Source organism: Hyaena hyaena, unplaced genomic scaffold (genome assembly GCF_003009895.1).
Source record: "Hyaena hyaena isolate Hyena2069 unplaced genomic scaffold, ASM300989v1 scaffold_614, whole genome shotgun sequence".
NCBI lineage: Eukaryota > Metazoa > Chordata > Mammalia > Carnivora > Hyaenidae > Hyaena > Hyaena hyaena.
In genome coordinates, this window is record NW_024081244.1 from 959,438 (window position 1) to 976,880 (window position 17,443).

At 46.7% G+C, this 17,443-nt stretch overlaps 4 protein-coding genes across 4 annotated transcripts; 2 read left to right on the top strand and 2 right to left on the bottom strand.

The window, feature by feature from the left end:
* Positions 1-1,841: 1,841 nt before the first annotated feature.
* LOC120248843 lies at positions 1,842-11,922 on the bottom strand. Its single transcript, XM_039257339.1, has 3 exons — positions 11,502-11,922; positions 3,331-3,441; positions 1,842-2,404 (listed from the first exon to the last, which is right to left on the bottom strand). Exons 1-3 carry the CDS (start codon positions 11,904-11,906, stop codon positions 1,904-1,906), a joined length of 1,017 nt encoding a protein of 338 aa, XP_039113270.1. The 5' UTR covers positions 11,907-11,922; the 3' UTR covers positions 1,842-1,903.
* LOC120248812 (histone H2B type 1-C/E/F/G/I-like) lies at positions 3,315-3,746 on the top strand. Its single transcript, XM_039257294.1, has one exon. It carries the CDS (start codon positions 3,332-3,334, stop codon positions 3,710-3,712), a length of 381 nt encoding a protein of 126 aa, XP_039113225.1. The 5' UTR covers positions 3,315-3,331; the 3' UTR covers positions 3,713-3,746.
* Positions 11,923-12,831: 909 nt separating the features above from the next.
* Positions 12,832-13,332, bottom strand: LOC120248799 (histone H2A type 1-E). Its single transcript, XM_039257280.1, has one exon. The coding sequence runs from the start codon at positions 13,315-13,317 to the stop codon at positions 12,925-12,927; it is 393 nt and encodes a 130-aa protein (XP_039113211.1). The 5' UTR covers positions 13,318-13,332; the 3' UTR covers positions 12,832-12,924.
* Positions 13,333-13,700: 368 nt separating this feature from the next.
* Positions 13,701-14,125, top strand: LOC120248808 (histone H2B type 1-C/E/F/G/I). Its single transcript, XM_039257289.1, has one exon. The coding sequence runs from the start codon at positions 13,715-13,717 to the stop codon at positions 14,093-14,095; it is 381 nt and encodes a 126-aa protein (XP_039113220.1). The 5' UTR covers positions 13,701-13,714; the 3' UTR covers positions 14,096-14,125.
* Positions 14,126-17,443: the final 3,318 nt, after the last annotated feature.

Sequence of the window (17,443 nt, forward strand, 5' to 3'; positions counted from 1 at the left end):
CAGGTTCTGATGGGAATCCCACACTTATGTAATTAAGTTTGTTTTTCTCCTGTTAACTTGTTTCTATATCAAATTACAGCCAAAGAACCTACCAGGGCTGAGAAAAACGGTTTCCTCCCCAATCGCTTTTTTCCCTCCGTATTATACCCTTGAGACCCATGCAGGTGGTTGCCTGGATCACCAGCCTCCGTTTCACCACCAAGTAAGATTCCGCAGGCAGATAGATATATGAATTATTTCACATACACCCATTGAAAGATATTAAGTGGTTTCTAATCTAGGGCTGCTGCAAGTAAAACTGTTATGAACTTTCACATATAATGTTTTGTTTTGCCCCAGCCCCTGGCTGTTGTGTATTTCCTGCATTCCACCTTAAAATTACATTTTTTTCAAGATACAAAGTGCTGCTATGGTACCTGGGAGCCTAATACCCCTTCCAATAGTCACAAAGCCATCCCATGCTCTTGCTATTACCATTTACAAGTTTGCTTCCAGGTTCAATATCACTGCACTGAGCCATAATTCCAGTTGTTTCTGACATTTGACTTCTGGGTTCTGAATCCGAGGATTCACTCCAACAAGAGACTCTACTGTTTGTTGGATAAACTGCTGGCACCCCAGTCCCGAGGCTCCTGCCGTGGACTTGTGTTCCCACGGACGCGCAGAGCTGTTCGCTTGGTTCCTGAAAGCCCTTTACGAATCCCCACAGCAGGGGGTAAGCCCTGGCTGGAGGCTACCAGTTCGCATTGCTGATGTCGGTACAACTTGACTGCACGTACAGATCCTGCAGGGCCCCGGGCTCGTCGTAGGATTGTGAGTGTGTTTGAGCAAAACTGGCAGCTGTTGCCTCCCTGGTTCTTTGAGGATTAGTTATTCACCACCACCTGTGAAAGGTCTGAGTCCTGCCTTAGAGACTCCATGGTTTCAATACAGGGTGCAGCCATTCTGCACAACCTCGTTTTCAGTTAGGAGCTGCAACAAGCCGATTCCCTGGGGGGCGGAACGTGCTTCGCTCCGACCCCAGGCGCCAGGGGTGGTGCAGTGGCGCCCCGCCCAGCCCAGCCCGCCCAGACAGGCCGCTGCCCACACTGCGGCTAGAGCCGCTGCAAGGCGGACTCGGGAACGCTGAGGAACCCAGGTTTGGGGTAGGTACCAGCACAGAACGGCCGATGATCCCTACTGGAGGATGCATTGCACAGTAAAGACATAAACGGACTGCCACCAAACTGCTCTTCCGCACCCCTCAGCAGGGCTCGGGAACATCAGTGTGCGCATGCGCTCTCACACACTCCCCTCCCCCCACCCCGAGACGCTTCAGAAGGAAAGGGGGAAACGAACGCCTGCGTGGCCGGCAGGACGCAGTCCTAATATGCCCGTCTGACTGCATCCACTGCTGCCCCTAAGGGTCGGCCCCTAGCCAGCTACAAATCAGGTTTTGACCGGACACTAACTTCCCAAGTTCTATCTCAGGACCGGATATAGACCTTGCCGCTGCATTACTTGCTAGTTCAGCTAAATACTCCAATCCAAGGCGGCTTTATGTCGTTTCGCTACACTCCCATTATCGAGGGCTGGAAGGAGCCAACACACGTCAAGCAGCCTCCAGGGAGGGTACTGCACAACAGGCCAAAAGAACGCACACGGCACAAAGGATCGAAAAGCTCGGAGCGTGTTCAGATGGAAGAGCAGGGGCTGCGCAGCCAACCCCGCTACCAAGGGACCACAGGTATGCAGTTCAAGTGGCAAATGCCGCCGCGCATAGTGGGCCTTCAACACGGGGGAGGGACAAGGAGGGAACCGTAGCGAAGACTTCCTACCAAGGTCACAGCTCTTCAAACTGAAACTGAAAGTGGCTCTGAAAAGAGCCTTTGGGTTAAAGGTTGGCATAGAAACCAGATCCAGTCTACGCCCGCTCGCCGCGGATGCGGCGCGCCAGCTGGATGTCCTTGGGCATGATGGTGACGCGCTTGGCGTGGATGGCGCACAGGTTGGTGTCCTCGAAGAGCCCCACGAGGTAGGCCTCGCACGCCTCCTGCAGCGCCATGACGGCCGAGCTCTGGAAGCGCAGGTCGGTCTTGAAGTCCTGCGCGATCTCGCGCACCAGCCGCTGGAACGGCAGCTTGCGGATGAGCAGCTCGGTGGACTTCTGGTAGCGGCGGATCTCGCGCAGGGCCACCGTGCCGGGCCGGTAGCGGTGCGGCTTCTTGACGCCGCCCGTGGCCGGCGCGCTCTTGCGGGCCGCCTTGGTGGCCAGCTGCTTGCGCGGGGCCTTGCCGCCCGTCGACTTGCGCGCCGTCTGCTTCGTGCGAGCCATGGCGAGGAAGCGCAAGCACGGATTACAACCAGAAGTGCTCTCGTGCTGGCTCGTATTTATAAAGGCAAGGTCCTCCTGATTGGTCCGATTCTTCAAATTCCGCGCCGTGAATTAAGTGACTTGCAGAGCCTTCTGATTGGCTACCAGGACTCACTTTAGAAAACCTTGAAATACCGAAATATGCTTATCTTCTTAGAGTTCTCCGTCTTTTATTCAATCTTTATTTAATGTTTCGCGGTACCTTAACTGGTTTTAATCCTCTTGTTTGGAATTGAGTTTGGGAAGAGATGAAAATGAAAACTCTGCAGTTCCTGAGCGGTTTCAGAAGCTCTCCGTCTGGACGTGATGGGCCCCGTTCAGTTTCATCCTGTCATTTCTCAAAGCTTCTGACCTTGAAGAAACGTTTTATAGTAGCAATGAAAGCACCGTATTCCATACAAACACACCAACAAACATTGGCATCACTTCCAGACACTGTTCCTAGGCAACATAAAAATCTTACCGCTGTCGAAAGGTGACGATTGTTAAATTCGCGAAAAAGCCTAAATTTGGCCAACTTTTGTCAAACCAAACTGGTAATACCATGGCATAGCTTTTTTAATATTTAAAGACTTAGCTAATTTTTGGGCTCTCTTTATTGCATTTAGTACTCGGGCAACTGCAATTTGCCAGGAACACGGTGTCATACATTTCTGACAGATTTTTGTCTCTTTAGGTCGGGATCTAGTAAGACACAAGGCTCATAAACAAGCACTACTGACAAGACATTAAACTTTGGCAATTTTGAAAATGAAAACTTTCTCATGATGGAGAAAAGAGTTTAGAGTTGCTTCCACACAGCCAATCAAACAGTAGATTAGAAATCACCTTATTTACATAAGATGTTTCTACTGGTTGATTTGCTCCAATCAGTAGTTAAGATAGATTAAGCTACTATTTGCATACGAGCCATATAAAAGTGTGCCAGCGCTACACTCAGTTTTCAGTCTTCAGGCTTTTCTGACACGTCTGTGAACCATGCCTGAACCAGCCAAGTCGGCTCCGGCCCCGAAGAAGGGCTCCAAGAAGGCGGTGACCAAGGCGCAGAAGAAGGACGGCAAGAAGCGCAAGCGCAGCCGCAAGGAGAGCTACTCGGTGTACGTGTACAAGGTGCTGAAGCAGGTGCACCCCGACACAGGCATCTCGTCCAAGGCCATAAGCATCATGAACTCATTCGTCAAAGACATCTTCGAGCGCATCGCGGGCGAGGCGTCGCGCCTGGCGCATTACAACAAGCGCTCGACCATCACGTCCCGGGAGATCCAGACGGCCGTGCGCCTGCTGCTGCCCGGCGAGCTGGCCAAGCACGCCGTGTCCGAGGGCACCAAGGCCGTCACCAAGTACACCAGCTCCAAGTGAACTTGCCAAGTAAGCATCTTGTTACCCAACCCCAAAGGCTCTTTTCAGAGCCACTCAACCTTTCACATAAAGAGCCTTGATGCTGAACTGTATTATAGTATTAGTTAAGAACTATGTGGCAGTTGAGATCCTTATCCATCTTAACATTCCCATTCTTGTTTTCTCCGTACCCTGTGTTCTTGAAATGGGTGGTTTTAGCAAGCACAGAACAGAAGAACTTGTTTTGAGAACAAAGCATTCGGCTGCATAACTTAAGAGCTTCAGAAAATGAAGTTAACTTGGCAGAGCTTTTGTCAGGGCTTGTAGCTGAGAAATCTTGGGTAGTCCTGGTCGAGTTCTACATGTTGGCATCCTTTATAGACAAGCCTGTCTAGAGAGCATATTGTGTTTGGTGAGTCTGAGTCATTGTTCAGGTACACCTGATAGCGTGAGAAGCTAAATTTCTAGTAACTGGAAGGGGTTGGGAGACTTCACTGAACTTAAAGGATAGATAACTATTGAAGAATAACTCCAAATTTAAGCTGTTACTCTGCAAGTGATTGAGGCATTTCAGGCTTTGAAAAAGTGTAAACAGGATTTCTAAGAGGAAGGAGACAATGCCTCTTATTTTATGGTAATGTGTTTGGGAGCCCCCACAGAAGCCATCCTCCCTTAAGAAGCTTGATAGGAGTCCTTAACAGAATACAATGTCAGCCGTATGTTTACAAAACACCTTGAGACTAATGTCAACCTGAGTCCTTCAGTTACTGTCCTCACTGTTGATAAGTCCACCCTCCTAGACATTTCTCTGGTGGATCAGGGAGTATGAACCAAGGCAGGTGGTTAGTGCACAGCGTTCTAGGGTCACAGATCTGAGTGTGTCTAACTTTCTTCCCTAAATGACGTGCTGAATGGAAGGACTGGGACTCTGAGTTTATTTGTTCATGTATTGAGAGCCTCAGAAAGCGAACTTCAGAAAGTAACAGGTACTTGGCGAAGAGCGCATTGTGCAGGATAGAAATAATCTTTGACCACACAGGGCGCCGAGTCTAAAATGGTCGTTTAAATAGGAATCTCACAGACTAACATAAAGGGCAAACCTCTTTCTGAAGGTCACTTCAGCACTGCCAAAATGGAATGGATTCAATCCTGAGTAAGACCATGGCAAGGGAAGAGATGGCTAGAAGGAGAGAAGAATCAATATGCAGAAAAAACATGCAGTTTGTGTTTATGGACTAGAGCTAACAACAGGGGCTATATATTTATACTTTTCATCTGGCCACGACTCACTTTTGGTTCACAGGCATTGTGTACAAGAGGTGTGCACTTGTACGTAGGATCTTACTGAAATGCAGAAAGGAACGCTATCTTAGATCTTGTCCAGTAATCCTCTTAAGGACTTTTTTATGTACACCCTTGGGAGTGACAGACAACCTAAAATAGTCACTGGTTCAAGTAGATAGAGTCAGTTTCTCTCTCATGAACAGGTGGATAGCTCAGACCTGGGATGGGGGGGTCTCCTTAAAGAACTCATCTCCCTTTACATAATGCGTGTTAGCTCTATTCTGGAGGATTCTGTTATAGAATTCTGCTATGGAACACTGGCACAAGACCAACAAACTGGATGGCTGAAACTCATAAGAAATATTAAGCAGGTAATTCCTAAGTGAGAAACGTATAAGTGTTAATGGGTAAGCAAGCAATTTTATGAGATGGAGACAAAATACAAAAGCTGTAGTAACTAAAAATCGTAAATGTGTTGCCTGTAAGACATGTTATACATGGAGAAAATGAGCAGAGCTCATGTGCTCCACGGAGTGGAAAGAGATGAAACAAGCGAGAAATGCTAGTGTTTGTGAGACACAAAATATTTATGAAATATTCAGTAGTTAGTCTTAAATTGGCCACTCACTGGTGACTTCCGCTTTAGCCCCATTTGCCTTCTGCAGACAAACACCCGGTAAAGGGCAGGGCTGCTTGGGATGTCACGGGCAGCCAGTATGGGAGGCTGTGTCCCCAGAAATGGCCTGCCTGGTAGTATATTTGAAGGCGTGAAGGTGGGGCGCCTGGTGGCTCAGTTGGTTGGGCGTCTGATTTCCACTCGGGTCATGATCTTACCGGTCATGAGTTCAAACTCCGCGTCAGGCTCTGTGCTGGCAGCTCAGAGGTCAGAGCCAGGAGCCCTCTTCAAGTTCTGCCCCTCCCCACTCGCACTCTTTCTCTCTCTCTCTCAAAAATAAATAAACAGTTTTTTTAAATTAAAAAAAAAAAAAAGGAGACATGAAGGTAACTTCCTACCTTGGTTTTCTAGCTGTCATTCTTATACCTTGTAGTCCAGGGTGTCTGCTCCAGCTACAACTATCTTGCTTGCATCCTGTCCTGAAGGGAGAGGAAGGGGGCTTCCCTTCCGTTTATTGAAATCCTGAGAATGGTGTAAGCCTGCCTTTGCTAATATACCATTGGCCAAAAATACTTGATGGCCACACGAGCTACAAAGCAAGCCGGGGAAGTGGCATTGCTACATAAGCAAGGAAAGCCAATTTCAGGGAACAACTGTGTGGCTGTCCCCGCCACCACTCTTACCTAAAGACGGTATAAAAAGAAGGAAACCGATGAGTTCTTACAACCTCAGGAAGACACTGGAGCTTCCTGATACGACACAAACGAATAAATATTGGCAATAATTGTTTCAGGTTTGGAGAAAATAAAATGGTACAAGTTTAGTACTCAAATTTCTTTTTGAGATGAACAGGGCTCGTGGCCCTTGGGAATCCCAGTCGAAGGGTGTGCGATCAGCACGGGGCTTGGGAGCTCCGGAAAACACCTTGGAAGATGGAGGGAGACCAACAGGGTCAGACTCAAAACCAGTGACTAAGCTCAGGCTGAGTTTGGAGTCCAGCGACCCCCCGCTGGCTTTCTTGTAGCTTCCGAGCGCAGCCACCTGGTACACAAATTCCAGCCTTACCTGCCTCAGTCCTGCCTTCAGTCCTGTCTTTTACCTGGGTGGATTTTCTCAACTCGCTCAGAAGAGATAACCACTAGGGTAACATTCTTTATGCATCGAACCCCCTAGAAGATTCAGTCCTCGCCTTTTGTTCTACAAAGTTCTGCTCTCTCTCATTTGGAGGTACCGTGACATGTTCCTCAAAGCTGCTCGTGCCTGAAATGCCTCACTCGCTGTCACTGTCGATCATTCAGTCAAACCACACAGGTGAACCAGGCATGGTCTCTTATCTAGGACATGAAATATTGTCTCATAGAGGAAATCATAATGTACGCAACCACAGAAGACCGATAAGATGTGCTGAAAATTGGAGGCGTTCGAGGCCACTACCTGGGCTGAAATTTGTGCCTTCATTCACTAGCTGGGTGACCTTGGCCATTGTGTGGAACCATTCAGTTTGTTTGTACTCTTTCATCTGAAAAATAAGGACAATGATTATTTGGAACCTAGAATCTCTCATTTTTCATTTTAAATAAACTATCACACCATTATTAGTCCCCTTGAATCGGGCTGGCAGTCCTCCATGAGTTTAACATTCATCTACTCCTGCCCTTGCCTTTCGATTCACCATCCTAATTGTGTGCTCAGGAGCCTGGAGTGATACTTTTTAAAAACATGAAAAACGCCTGCCTCAGCGGCATGTTAGTGGGCAACTCTTCCCCACCCACCCTATTTAAAACTACAACCCTCCATCACTCATCCCTCCCACTCCCTGGCATTCTTTAATCTGCTTGGCCTGTTTATTCAGCTCTTTAATCTCTTTACTCATCCAAATACTGCATTTGTTTATTTTTTAATTTCCTGCCTCCCACAACGACAAGGACAATGTCAGTGAGCTCCACCCTGAGGGAACTTTACTCATGTTATTCGCTGCTATTTCCAGCACCTCGAACAACAATGGAGGGAAAACTGTAAGCACGCAAAAAGTATTTGATGAATATTCAGATAAAGTAAAATTAAAATATGCATGTAACACACAATGGTCATCCATTCTCTAGCACCAGAGATAAAAATCCATGACTCAATTATCCAAACGAGCACCTGTGTGAAGTAGTTCACCTCGCTTAGGCTTCAAGTTCTTCATCGTTGCATTTGGGCTAATAATGGCCCTAACCCACAGAGTTACTGTGTGGATTAAATGAAATGATCTATGTAGGCACCAAAGCACACTTTTGAACTAAGGAAGTCATGGCTCTTTTACCACCTAGACAATTCCCAAGACAGGTATTGTTAACGTCTCTATTTGGCAAATGACCTAACAGAGACAGAGATGCCACCCAGAGTGTGGACCTGGCATCAGCGGGCGTAGATCCAGCCAGAAACACTGGTGCTGACTGACTTACCCAGTGAAATGCAGCGGGTGGCTCGCCACTGTTCCTGACACAGGAGCCTCTAGCCTAGTCCCCGAAGACATCAGACATAGACATCGTGTCTGTAATCATGAATTTGCAATTCAAACAAATGGAGTTTGTTACCTGAGGGTAAACATTTTGCCTGTGGCCCTAAAACTAGTAAATCTGAAGTACCAGGGTATGAATTGCATTTAACCCCTAACCTACATAGATTTTCCCCTTTCTCCCTAAATATAAAATGTTAAATAGGGGCGCCTGGGTGGCTTAGTCGGTTAAGCGTCCGACTTTCGCTTAGGCCATGATCTCGCGGTTCATGGGTTCGAGCCCCGCGTCGGGCTCTGTGCTGACTGCCAGCTCAGAGCCTGGAGCCTGTTTCAGAGTCTGTGTCTCCCTCTCTCTCTGACCCTCCCCTGCTCACGCTCTCTCTCTCTCTCTCCTAGAAATAAATAAAGACATTAAAAAAAAAAATGTTAAATAAAGGTCAGCTTCTATTTGCAAGCTCTGGATAGAAAGAAAACTGTGCCCTAATTTCTGTCCTGGAAAACAACTGGAGTATCTAAGTATAAAACAGAACCTGCTTAACTGAGAAACAGGCAGAAATTCCTATGTTCAACTCCTCCCAAGGCCTAGCCTCTTAGAGCTAAAGTCTACAAGCCCCTACTCGATCTGGCTTCTTTCTATCTCTGTCTTCATCTCCTCCTACTGTGCCCCGCCTACTCGATACAGCCAGCACCCTCAGCCTCCCTCCCCTCCTCTCTCCTCTCCCCTGCGTTCAAGTCTATGCTTGTATCGGAGTCTTCATAGGCCTAAATTTCAACTAAATTTCAAATTTAAGTCTCATCTAAATTTCAACTCCCCGTGACACTCCTTATTCCACCTTTATTTTTCTCCTTACCGTCTACCGTACTACCTCTGCTATTCATCTCGTTTGTTGTCCGTCCCTCCTAGACACACATGTAAACTCCCCAAGGGCTGAGAATTCTGTTTTGTTCTGAGTATATTCCCGATGCACAGAACAACACCTAGCACACTGTAAATGCCAAACAAATATGTGGGTGGAGTAAATACATTTTTAAATTCATCAATGTTGAGAAACGTTTGTTAGGGAAATCATCATGGCATCGTAATTAGGCTTTAAAATGGTAGACGTGCTTTTAAATATTGAGAGCGGAAATGATACAATTTTCTTGGCAATGATCAAGGCAGGGGGGTGGAAGAGGTATAGATAAAATGTATATGTTGAAGCTGGTACAGGGTATACAGAGTTTATCAACCCGTTACTTCTACTTTCATATATTCTGAAATGTCACATAATAAAAAAAGTTTTAAAAATGAAAAGAATGGGGCAAAGACAGGGGTGAGAAGATTAATAAACAAAGACCTTGGAGTAAGACCAGGTGAATACCCAAACAGCACTTCGTGCCCAGTATGACGTATCCACAGATTGTCTGCCAGGAAGTCCAGAATGTTCCTCTCTGTAGTATCCCTTAACATCTGGGATTGTCGAGGTGCCTGGGTGGTTCAGTCAGTTGAGAATCTGATTCTTGATCTCTACTCAGGTCATGATCTCGCGGTTCATGAGCCCCTCATTGGGCTCTGCACTGACAGCACAGAACCTGCTTGGAATTCTCTCTCCCTATCTCTCTGTCCCTTACCCCATACCCCACTCGTGCTAGCTCTCTCGCTGTCTCTAAAACTAAATAAATAAACTGAAACAAACATTTTTTTAATCTGGTATTATCAATTGACCAAAGCCGCCCTCTCATCATGGACTCACATCAGCTCTATCCTCAGAAATTCCTACAAAAGCCAGATACTATTTGATTCATTGCAGTGAGATTAACAGGTGTCAAGCAAGCCAGATAATCTATTCTATTAAAAAAAAAAAAAAAAAAGGCAGTATACTCTCTCTGAAAGCAAGCTACAAGCCTGATTCTATAGATATAATTGCTTGCTAAACCCGGAGTCAGAAGGTAAACAGGAGCTGCTCACAAGACTGGAATTTATGTAGCACCTCATCTTGATCCTAGCCTCTTGTTGGCAGCATTTGAGTTTTAATAATTACCATTGTCTAGGATCACCTGCACAGACTACAACTAAAATGGTACTGACTAGGCCCCAGGCAAAGTTATTATTTTTTTTACAAAACCTCCAATTGTCTGTAATGTGCAATCAATATTGAGATCACTGATTTTTTTTTAAATGTTTTATTTATTTCTGAGGGGGAGAGAGAGACAGCGTGAGCAGGGGAGGGTCAGAGAGAGGGAAGAGATACAGAATCTGGAACAGGCTCCAGGCTCTGAGCTGTCAGCACAGAGCCCAAAGCAGGGCTCAAACCCACGAACCGTGAGATCATGACCTGAGCCGAAGTCGGACGCTTAACCGAGCCACCCAGGCACCCCGAGTTCACTGATCTCCTAATGTGCAATCAATATTGAGATCACTGATCTCTATTAAATCAAACTATTTTACCAGGTCCTTGCTACTGATTTGGAGAACATGTAACTCTTAAGATAAACATGCTGTTTGCAAATGATTATTCCTGGTGAGAGTTCACAGGTAGCTTTCTTCATGAGACCAAAAATATCATTTTATAAAATGGGCTGCTTGAACTGGTGTTAGTGACAATCACATGAGGTGAACTTGGTACAATGCAGATTCTGACTAGGCCTAGGTGGGGTGTGAAAATCTTCATCTCTACAAATGGTTGAAACTATCCGGACTCTGTTATAGGCTCTGACCAGTAGGCTCATTAGAAATCCTGCATCTAATCCTTTTAGTCAACGATCAGCCTGCACTGTTCTGTATATTTAAAAAAAAAAAAGTCCTTTTACAGGAAAATGAAAACATTCGCTTTTGACTCTAGGGATAGGAATTGACCAAAATGAGGTTTCAGACATGAAGAAAACAACTAAACACATCCACACAGCAATGGTTTCCAAACTGGCAATGCCCGAAACATGTGGGAACTTGTTCCTTACATCCAAGGTGTACACAGCAAATGCACAGGCACCAGCACCCAAGTTTACTTTTTGGTAGTAAAGGCCCCAATTTCCACGTGTCCATTAACCTTGTTACTCACCCTTGCAGACCACCTAATAGCAGCTACCACGGCCAAGACAGCACCCCTAACCCCCAGGCTCCGGAACTTACATCCCAATCCCCCTTCCCAGGACTATCTTCGGACTTTTGCAAATCGCCTATCTGCTCACTAAGGGGTTTAGAACACCCTAAGGAGGATAAGGGGAGCTCTTGCAGAACACGGCCGACTAAGGGTAACTACCAACCTAAACAATTAAAAACAAACACCCAAAGCAAACACCAAAGTCTCCAATACCACTAAAACCAAGACTGCTTAAAATGAACAAAGTTACAGCAACTTTACAGATAAAGTGGGTGGCTCTGAGAAGAGCCTTTGAGTTGGTTGGAACCAATGATGGGGAAAGCTTTAGGCCCGCTCGCCGCGGATGCGGCGCGCCAGCTGGATGTCCTTGGGCATGATGGTGACGCGCTTGGCGTGGATGGCGCACAGGTTGGTGTCCTCGAAGAGCCCCACGAGGTAGGCCTCGCACGCCTCCTGCAGCGCCATGACGGCCGAGCTCTGGAAGCGCAGGTCGGTCTTGAAGTCCTGCGCGATCTCGCGCACCAGCCGCTGGAACGGCAGCTTGCGGATGAGCAGCTCGGTGGACTTCTGGTAGCGGCGGATCTCGCGCAGGGCCACCGTGCCGGGCCGGTAGCGGTGCGGCTTCTTGACGCCGCCCGTGGCCGGCGCGCTCTTGCGGGCCGCCTTGGTGGCCAGCTGCTTGCGCGGGGCCTTGCCGCCCGTCGACTTGCGCGCCGTCTGCTTCGTGCGAGCCATCTCAAAGAAACTGAAGGGAGAAAGCCAAAGTGACAGAAAAGGCCAAAGGCGTTGCCTTTATATATACTCAGAAACATTTCGATTGGTCTTGCATTTTTCAAAAGTCCCGCGCACCGAAACCATTGGCTAGAGTGAAAGACGTGATTGGTGAATTAAAACGGACTCCGATTGGATGATTTATTCCTCATTCCAATCCCCGGTAGTCTTTGTTAAAGTCAGGGATCATAGGCGCTTGTTCATTCTGTTTATTGTGGTTCAATTCATCTTAAGTTGTAAGAAATCACTTGGGAGGTCGGGGAAGATGCCAGTTCTGAACGAGACCTCCGTAACGGGGCCTGAGGCTCCGAGCACTACGTTTCCAGAACTGATTTATGTATATTTTGTTCTTTTCAGATGGTTATTTTTACTGAACTGACCCTTGAGTGGCCTTGACTGCCACTTCCTATGTCCACTCTGGGAAACCACAGGTAAGACGCCTCGTCACGAAGACAACAGGACATCACCAGTGCGTAACAAAATGTTGGAGTTTCTTGTCGTAGCCAAATAGAATAGTGCTGCTTTCGGTTCAGAATTGCAACAGCCTACTCCAATTTTCGGTCCTGTGGTTATGCTGTTTGTAAATGCACTCCCGGGTTACCACCCCCGCACACCATTCCCACAGGGTTCGTTTCACTATGCGCTTTGTTTCCCTATTACTGGTGAAGTCTTAACTTGTTAAGCACACAGCCTAGGCAACATGGGAGTCCACCTATCCGGATGAGCAATTAACCCACTGCTCTAAGTGGCTTCCGCAGCGATACTAGGCTTATTGTTTGAAAGTCCCGTTTCCCCAGACCCCATTCACGAACCAAAATAATTTCCAGCGAACAAACTGCAATCAGAAGCTGTAGTCATTAACGTCTTAACACAAAGTAACGTTGTTAGAGCTACCAGCTTTTTTATGCGAAATTGTGGACGGCTCTGAAAAGAGCCTTTGGGTTAGAAATGTTTGTAGTTGTGTCCTGGGATTTAGATAGATTCACTTGCCCTTGGCCTTGTGGTGGCTCTCGGTCTTCTTGGGCAGCAGCACGGCCTGGATGTTGGGCAGGACGCCGCCCTGCGCGATGGTGACGCGGCCCAGCAGCTTGTTGAGCTCCTCGTCGTTGCGGATGGCCAGCTGCAGGTGGCGCGGGATGATGCGCGTCTTCTTGTTGTCGCGCGCCGCGTTGCCCGCCAGCTCCAGGATCTCGGCCGTCAGGTACTCGAGCACGGCCGCCAGGTACACGGGCGCGCCGGCCCCGACCCGCTCGGCGTAGTTGCCCTTGCGCAGCAGGCGGTGCACGCGGCCCACCGGGAACTGCAGCCCGGCCCGCGACGAGCGCGTCTTGGCCTTGGCGCGCGCCTTGCCGCCCTGCTTCCCGCGTCCGGACATAACGGCGAGAGAAAAGTACGACGAGAGAAAAAGAAAAACTGAGCTTAAGGAGAAAGAAGCTAGACTATTATAGTCTGCAGAGGTTTGGTAAAGCAGCCTATGCGATTGGCCGAACACAAATTCCAGCCAATCAAAAAAAGCACATCCAAGACAAACCTGCTTCCAATTTACATAAAACGTTTATGGTAGAAAGGTCAATGTATTCATAGAGGAACTATGGGGAAGAGCCAATGAGAGTTTAGGATAAAGAAGGAGCTTATCAGCAGCTAAGATACTTAAGAGGCCAATCAGAAATCGTAATTCTGCAATCCCTAATTTGCATACACACCAAATAAAAAAGAGGTCGCTTGCTCGTAGGCGTATCTTCTTCGCGTTTGCTTAGGAGTGTTTGGACGCAATGCCTGAGCCTGCGAAATCCGCTCCAGCCCCGAAGAAGGGCTCCAAGAAGGCGGTGACCAAGGCGCAGAAGAAGGACGGCAAGAAGCGCAAGCGCAGCCGCAAGGAGAGCTACTCGGTGTACGTGTACAAGGTGCTGAAGCAGGTGCACCCCGACACGGGCATCTCGTCCAAGGCCATGGGCATCATGAACTCGTTCGTCAACGACATCTTCGAGCGCATCGCGGGCGAGGCGTCGCGCCTGGCGCATTACAACAAGCGCTCGACCATCACGTCCCGGGAGATCCAGACGGCCGTGCGCCTGCTGCTGCCCGGCGAGCTGGCCAAGCACGCCGTGTCCGAGGGCACCAAGGCCGTCACCAAGTACACCAGCTCCAAGTAAACTTGTTGGCCACAACGACACCAGCGATTTCAGGCTCTTTTAAGAGCCACCCATATTGCCACTTAAAAGAGCTATAACTTTCCAAACTTGTGAAAATGGTTAGTTGCACTTAGCCTTTGATTTTTTGAGTATTCATAACCTTAGAGTCCGAGGACAGAAGTAACCGGGCGTGTGCGGCCCAACAGTTTGATTATGATGCATTTGGCTTGGCTACTTTCGCAGTTCCTGAAAGGAGGGGACCTAGAGATGCCCCCACCTCGAGAATTTCGTTTTCCTGACTTTGGTTTTATTTTGTTTTCCCCACCACCTTGGGGGCAGTAACTTGTAGGACAACCTGGCTGGAGTCCTAGTTTCGAGTGGCCCAAACTCATGAGAAGTACTCGAGAAAAAACAAAACCACCTTTTTGTAATCTGCTGTTGGCTTGTGAGTGACCACAGCGGCATTTAATGGAGCGAAGTGTCCTCTGCAGCCTGCCTTTCTAACCGGTAGTGGATCTGCTAGTCAGTCCTCTAACCTACGTTGTCCCGATTCCACGAATTCACCAAAAATTGTAACGTAGCTAAATACTGCCTCTGGGCAAGGTCAGGAGCTCTCTCCACTAGCGTTTTTTACCTGGCTCAACGTACGAGGGTGAAGGAGACACTACCTAAAACTGGATAACAGGAGGTGGGGGGAGTCCCAGAGTTCTTCCTAAACTTCCGTGAGTCCTGAATAGCCTTGTCCAAAGTTACTTCATTACCTAGGATTTCATTTTAAGGAAGAAGCTTTCAAAGGAATTTACATGTCTGTACTTGTCCTTTGCATGATCTCCATCTATAATCACCCATGAAACAATCTCCCAGTGTACAAGTGAATGACCTGAGGAATTAAGGTTAAGCAGCCCCTTACATCAATAGCTACTATATGCAATATACATTATGGATATGGAAGGTAAGAATCACATGGGAAGCAAATTTAACTTTTCTGAGCACTGTGGTAGAGAGGAGAAAGGATGAGCATTGGTGCTGTAAAACAGCTCAAAAATCTCATTTCCTACTTACTAGCTTCACATCTTTATCTACAAATGCCTACATGGTAAATTTCCATGAGCATTAAATAAGTGACTCAGTTTTGTATTGGGCTTGTGAAGATTTGCTAAGCCCCATGTGCCATGAAGGCATTCAGTACTTGCTCTCCAAAGGTACTGTTAAGTACATTTGAAAATAATGTATTCATGAAAAGAAATACACAAGCCTGGTGTGAGGAGGAATCTCTTAAGACGGGTAAGTCCTGGCAGCCTGTTTCAAGGCTAAATTTGAGCAAACTTCTTAAAACTTAAGTGAATATTTCCTTACCTCTAAAATGGGACTAATAATTAGTACCTACTGCATGGTATTGCTGATGATCAATAAAAGATCACAGAGCATTTAGCACAGTACCTGCACAGAGGAAAGTCATCCAAAATATTAGCTCTGGCTAAAGCTTCTGGATGAAGTGGTAGGAAAGGTGCCCGTATTAGGATCTGAGTCCTACGGCCTTGAACAAGGCAGATAGCCACAAAAGTATAAAGCCATGTGACACCAGGTTGGGTTCTTTGTCTGCCCATCTAAACCCCTTCTAATAGTCTGCACCCCTCCTTAAAAGTATCTCTTTACCCTGAACTCTTTTAAGGACAACCTACTGCCTGTGACCATGAGACTTCCCTGCCCCTACCCCCCAGTACAAGCAACAGGTGACTGATTGTCCAGGGATTTCCTCATACCTCACCTGAACTAGGGGTGCCTCATTTAACAGTAAGAGGTGATGGATTATGAGGAAGGGACACTGGAAACTCACATGAGAGCTGTTAGTAACTTTTTATTCCTTGTTTGTTCCCATGCCTCCTGTTCTCTTTGCCTAATCTCCCTGTAGTGTCTGGCCAGAATGAAGAATCGTCTTCAGAAAAAAGCAGCTGCACTTCTAAAGCTAGAAGAGAATCACGGAATTGCTGCTCACCATCCTTCCCAGACGACGGAAAGCCAGGGCCACCCTACAGATGGCTGTGCTGTGGCCAAGAACTTCAAAGACAATCAATCTCATTTCAGAAAAGAACGATCCTCAAAGGGAATACAGATAGCCTCAGAATAAGAAATCTTTATACCAAACAAATGTGGTCCTTTATACCAAATAAATTTAATTAAGTTTTAATATTAAGGAAAACTTACTACACTGAACTTCTGTTTCTCATTTTTACACAGAATAGAGAAACGTGGCCGGGACCAACACTGTCCATAGATGAGCATTTGGCAACTGCTGATTTGCTTAAGTCCCTTCGTTTCAGAATTGAAAACAGTGTCTCTGAATCAGCTCAGCGAATCAGAGAAGGGGCCCAGGTTAAAGCAGATTTCTTGACTATTTCCCCTGAAAGTATATCTCCTTCTCACTTCCACATATTTTAAGCCTTATATTCTATTATTACAAGTAACCCACACACATATTAATATTGTTAACAGAATATTATGAAGTAATCCACACGATGAAAAGTGTACTTGATCTTTCGTATTCCAACAAAGCCTCCTATAATTTTCTTAAGGCAGCCAACAAAGCAACTGTCAACCAACAGATAGACAGGTGAATTGTGACAGAATCAGGCCTGATCACACAATCTAACATTGCCATGAAAGCAAACGAGCTTTCGCCACATGTGACAACCTGGCAAATCAATGTTCCCTGAATAAAGCAATTCCCAGAAACCAGATGCGATATAAAAACGGTGTCAAACCATTTGTTTTGGGTAAACAATCCCAAAATCCCAGTAACTTACTACAAGAAAGGTTTATGTTTTGCACGTGTTTATTGACTTTGGGTCAGCTACCGCTTGAGTCCACATGTCGTCAGCCTAAGAACCATGATGAAGGAACAGAGACAGACCACGCAATGGCTTACCGATTGGCACATGTCATTTTCACTCACATTCACTGACCCTAGCAAATCCCGTGAGCAAGCCTAATGGCACTGGGGCAGGAAATAAAATCCTCTCATCAGACGGAGCTGCTGATGTCTGGAACGATAGGACGTTCTTCCACAGACGCCATTCTTTGATAACAAAGACTAAGCAACAAAGCCACATATTGTTTAGATTTAAACGCATGTGTGATTTTAAAAGGATAAGAAAAAAGGGCAAGAAAATGACAGAATTCAAGACCATGGTTATCTTTGGTGGGGTTTAGAAGGAGGACAAAAGTAGATCAAAGCAACTTGTTGGTAATATTTGTGTAACCCAGTTGGCAGTTGGGTTCTAATGTGGTCATCATCATATTATCCTTTCCAGTTCGTATATGTAGTTAAGATATTCCTTTGTATACATTGAGAATTATAAATCACAAAGC

Excerpts from the sequence above, each read along its gene's own strand:
- LOC120248843 (XM_039257339.1), bottom strand. The coding sequence starts at position 11,906 with ATGGCTCGCACGAAGCAGACGGCGCGCAAGTCGACGGGCGGCAAGGCC. Across the intron at positions 3,442-11,501 it reads GCCGCATCCGCGGCGAGCGG|CTCTCCTTGCGGCTGCGCTT; the intron begins GCCTAAAGCTTT and ends TACACCGAGTAG. Across the intron at positions 2,405-3,330 it reads ACTTGGCTGGTTCAGGCATG|AATCGGACCAATCAGGAGGA; the intron begins GTTCACAGACGT and ends CGGAATTTGAAG.
- LOC120248812 (XM_039257294.1), top strand. The coding sequence starts at position 3,332 with ATGCCTGAACCAGCCAAGTCGGCTCCGGCCCCGAAGAAGGGCTCCAAG.
- LOC120248808 (XM_039257289.1), top strand. The coding sequence starts at position 13,715 with ATGCCTGAGCCTGCGAAATCCGCTCCAGCCCCGAAGAAGGGCTCCAAG.
- LOC120248799 (XM_039257280.1), bottom strand. The coding sequence starts at position 13,317 with ATGTCCGGACGCGGGAAGCAGGGCGGCAAGGCGCGCGCCAAGGCCAAG.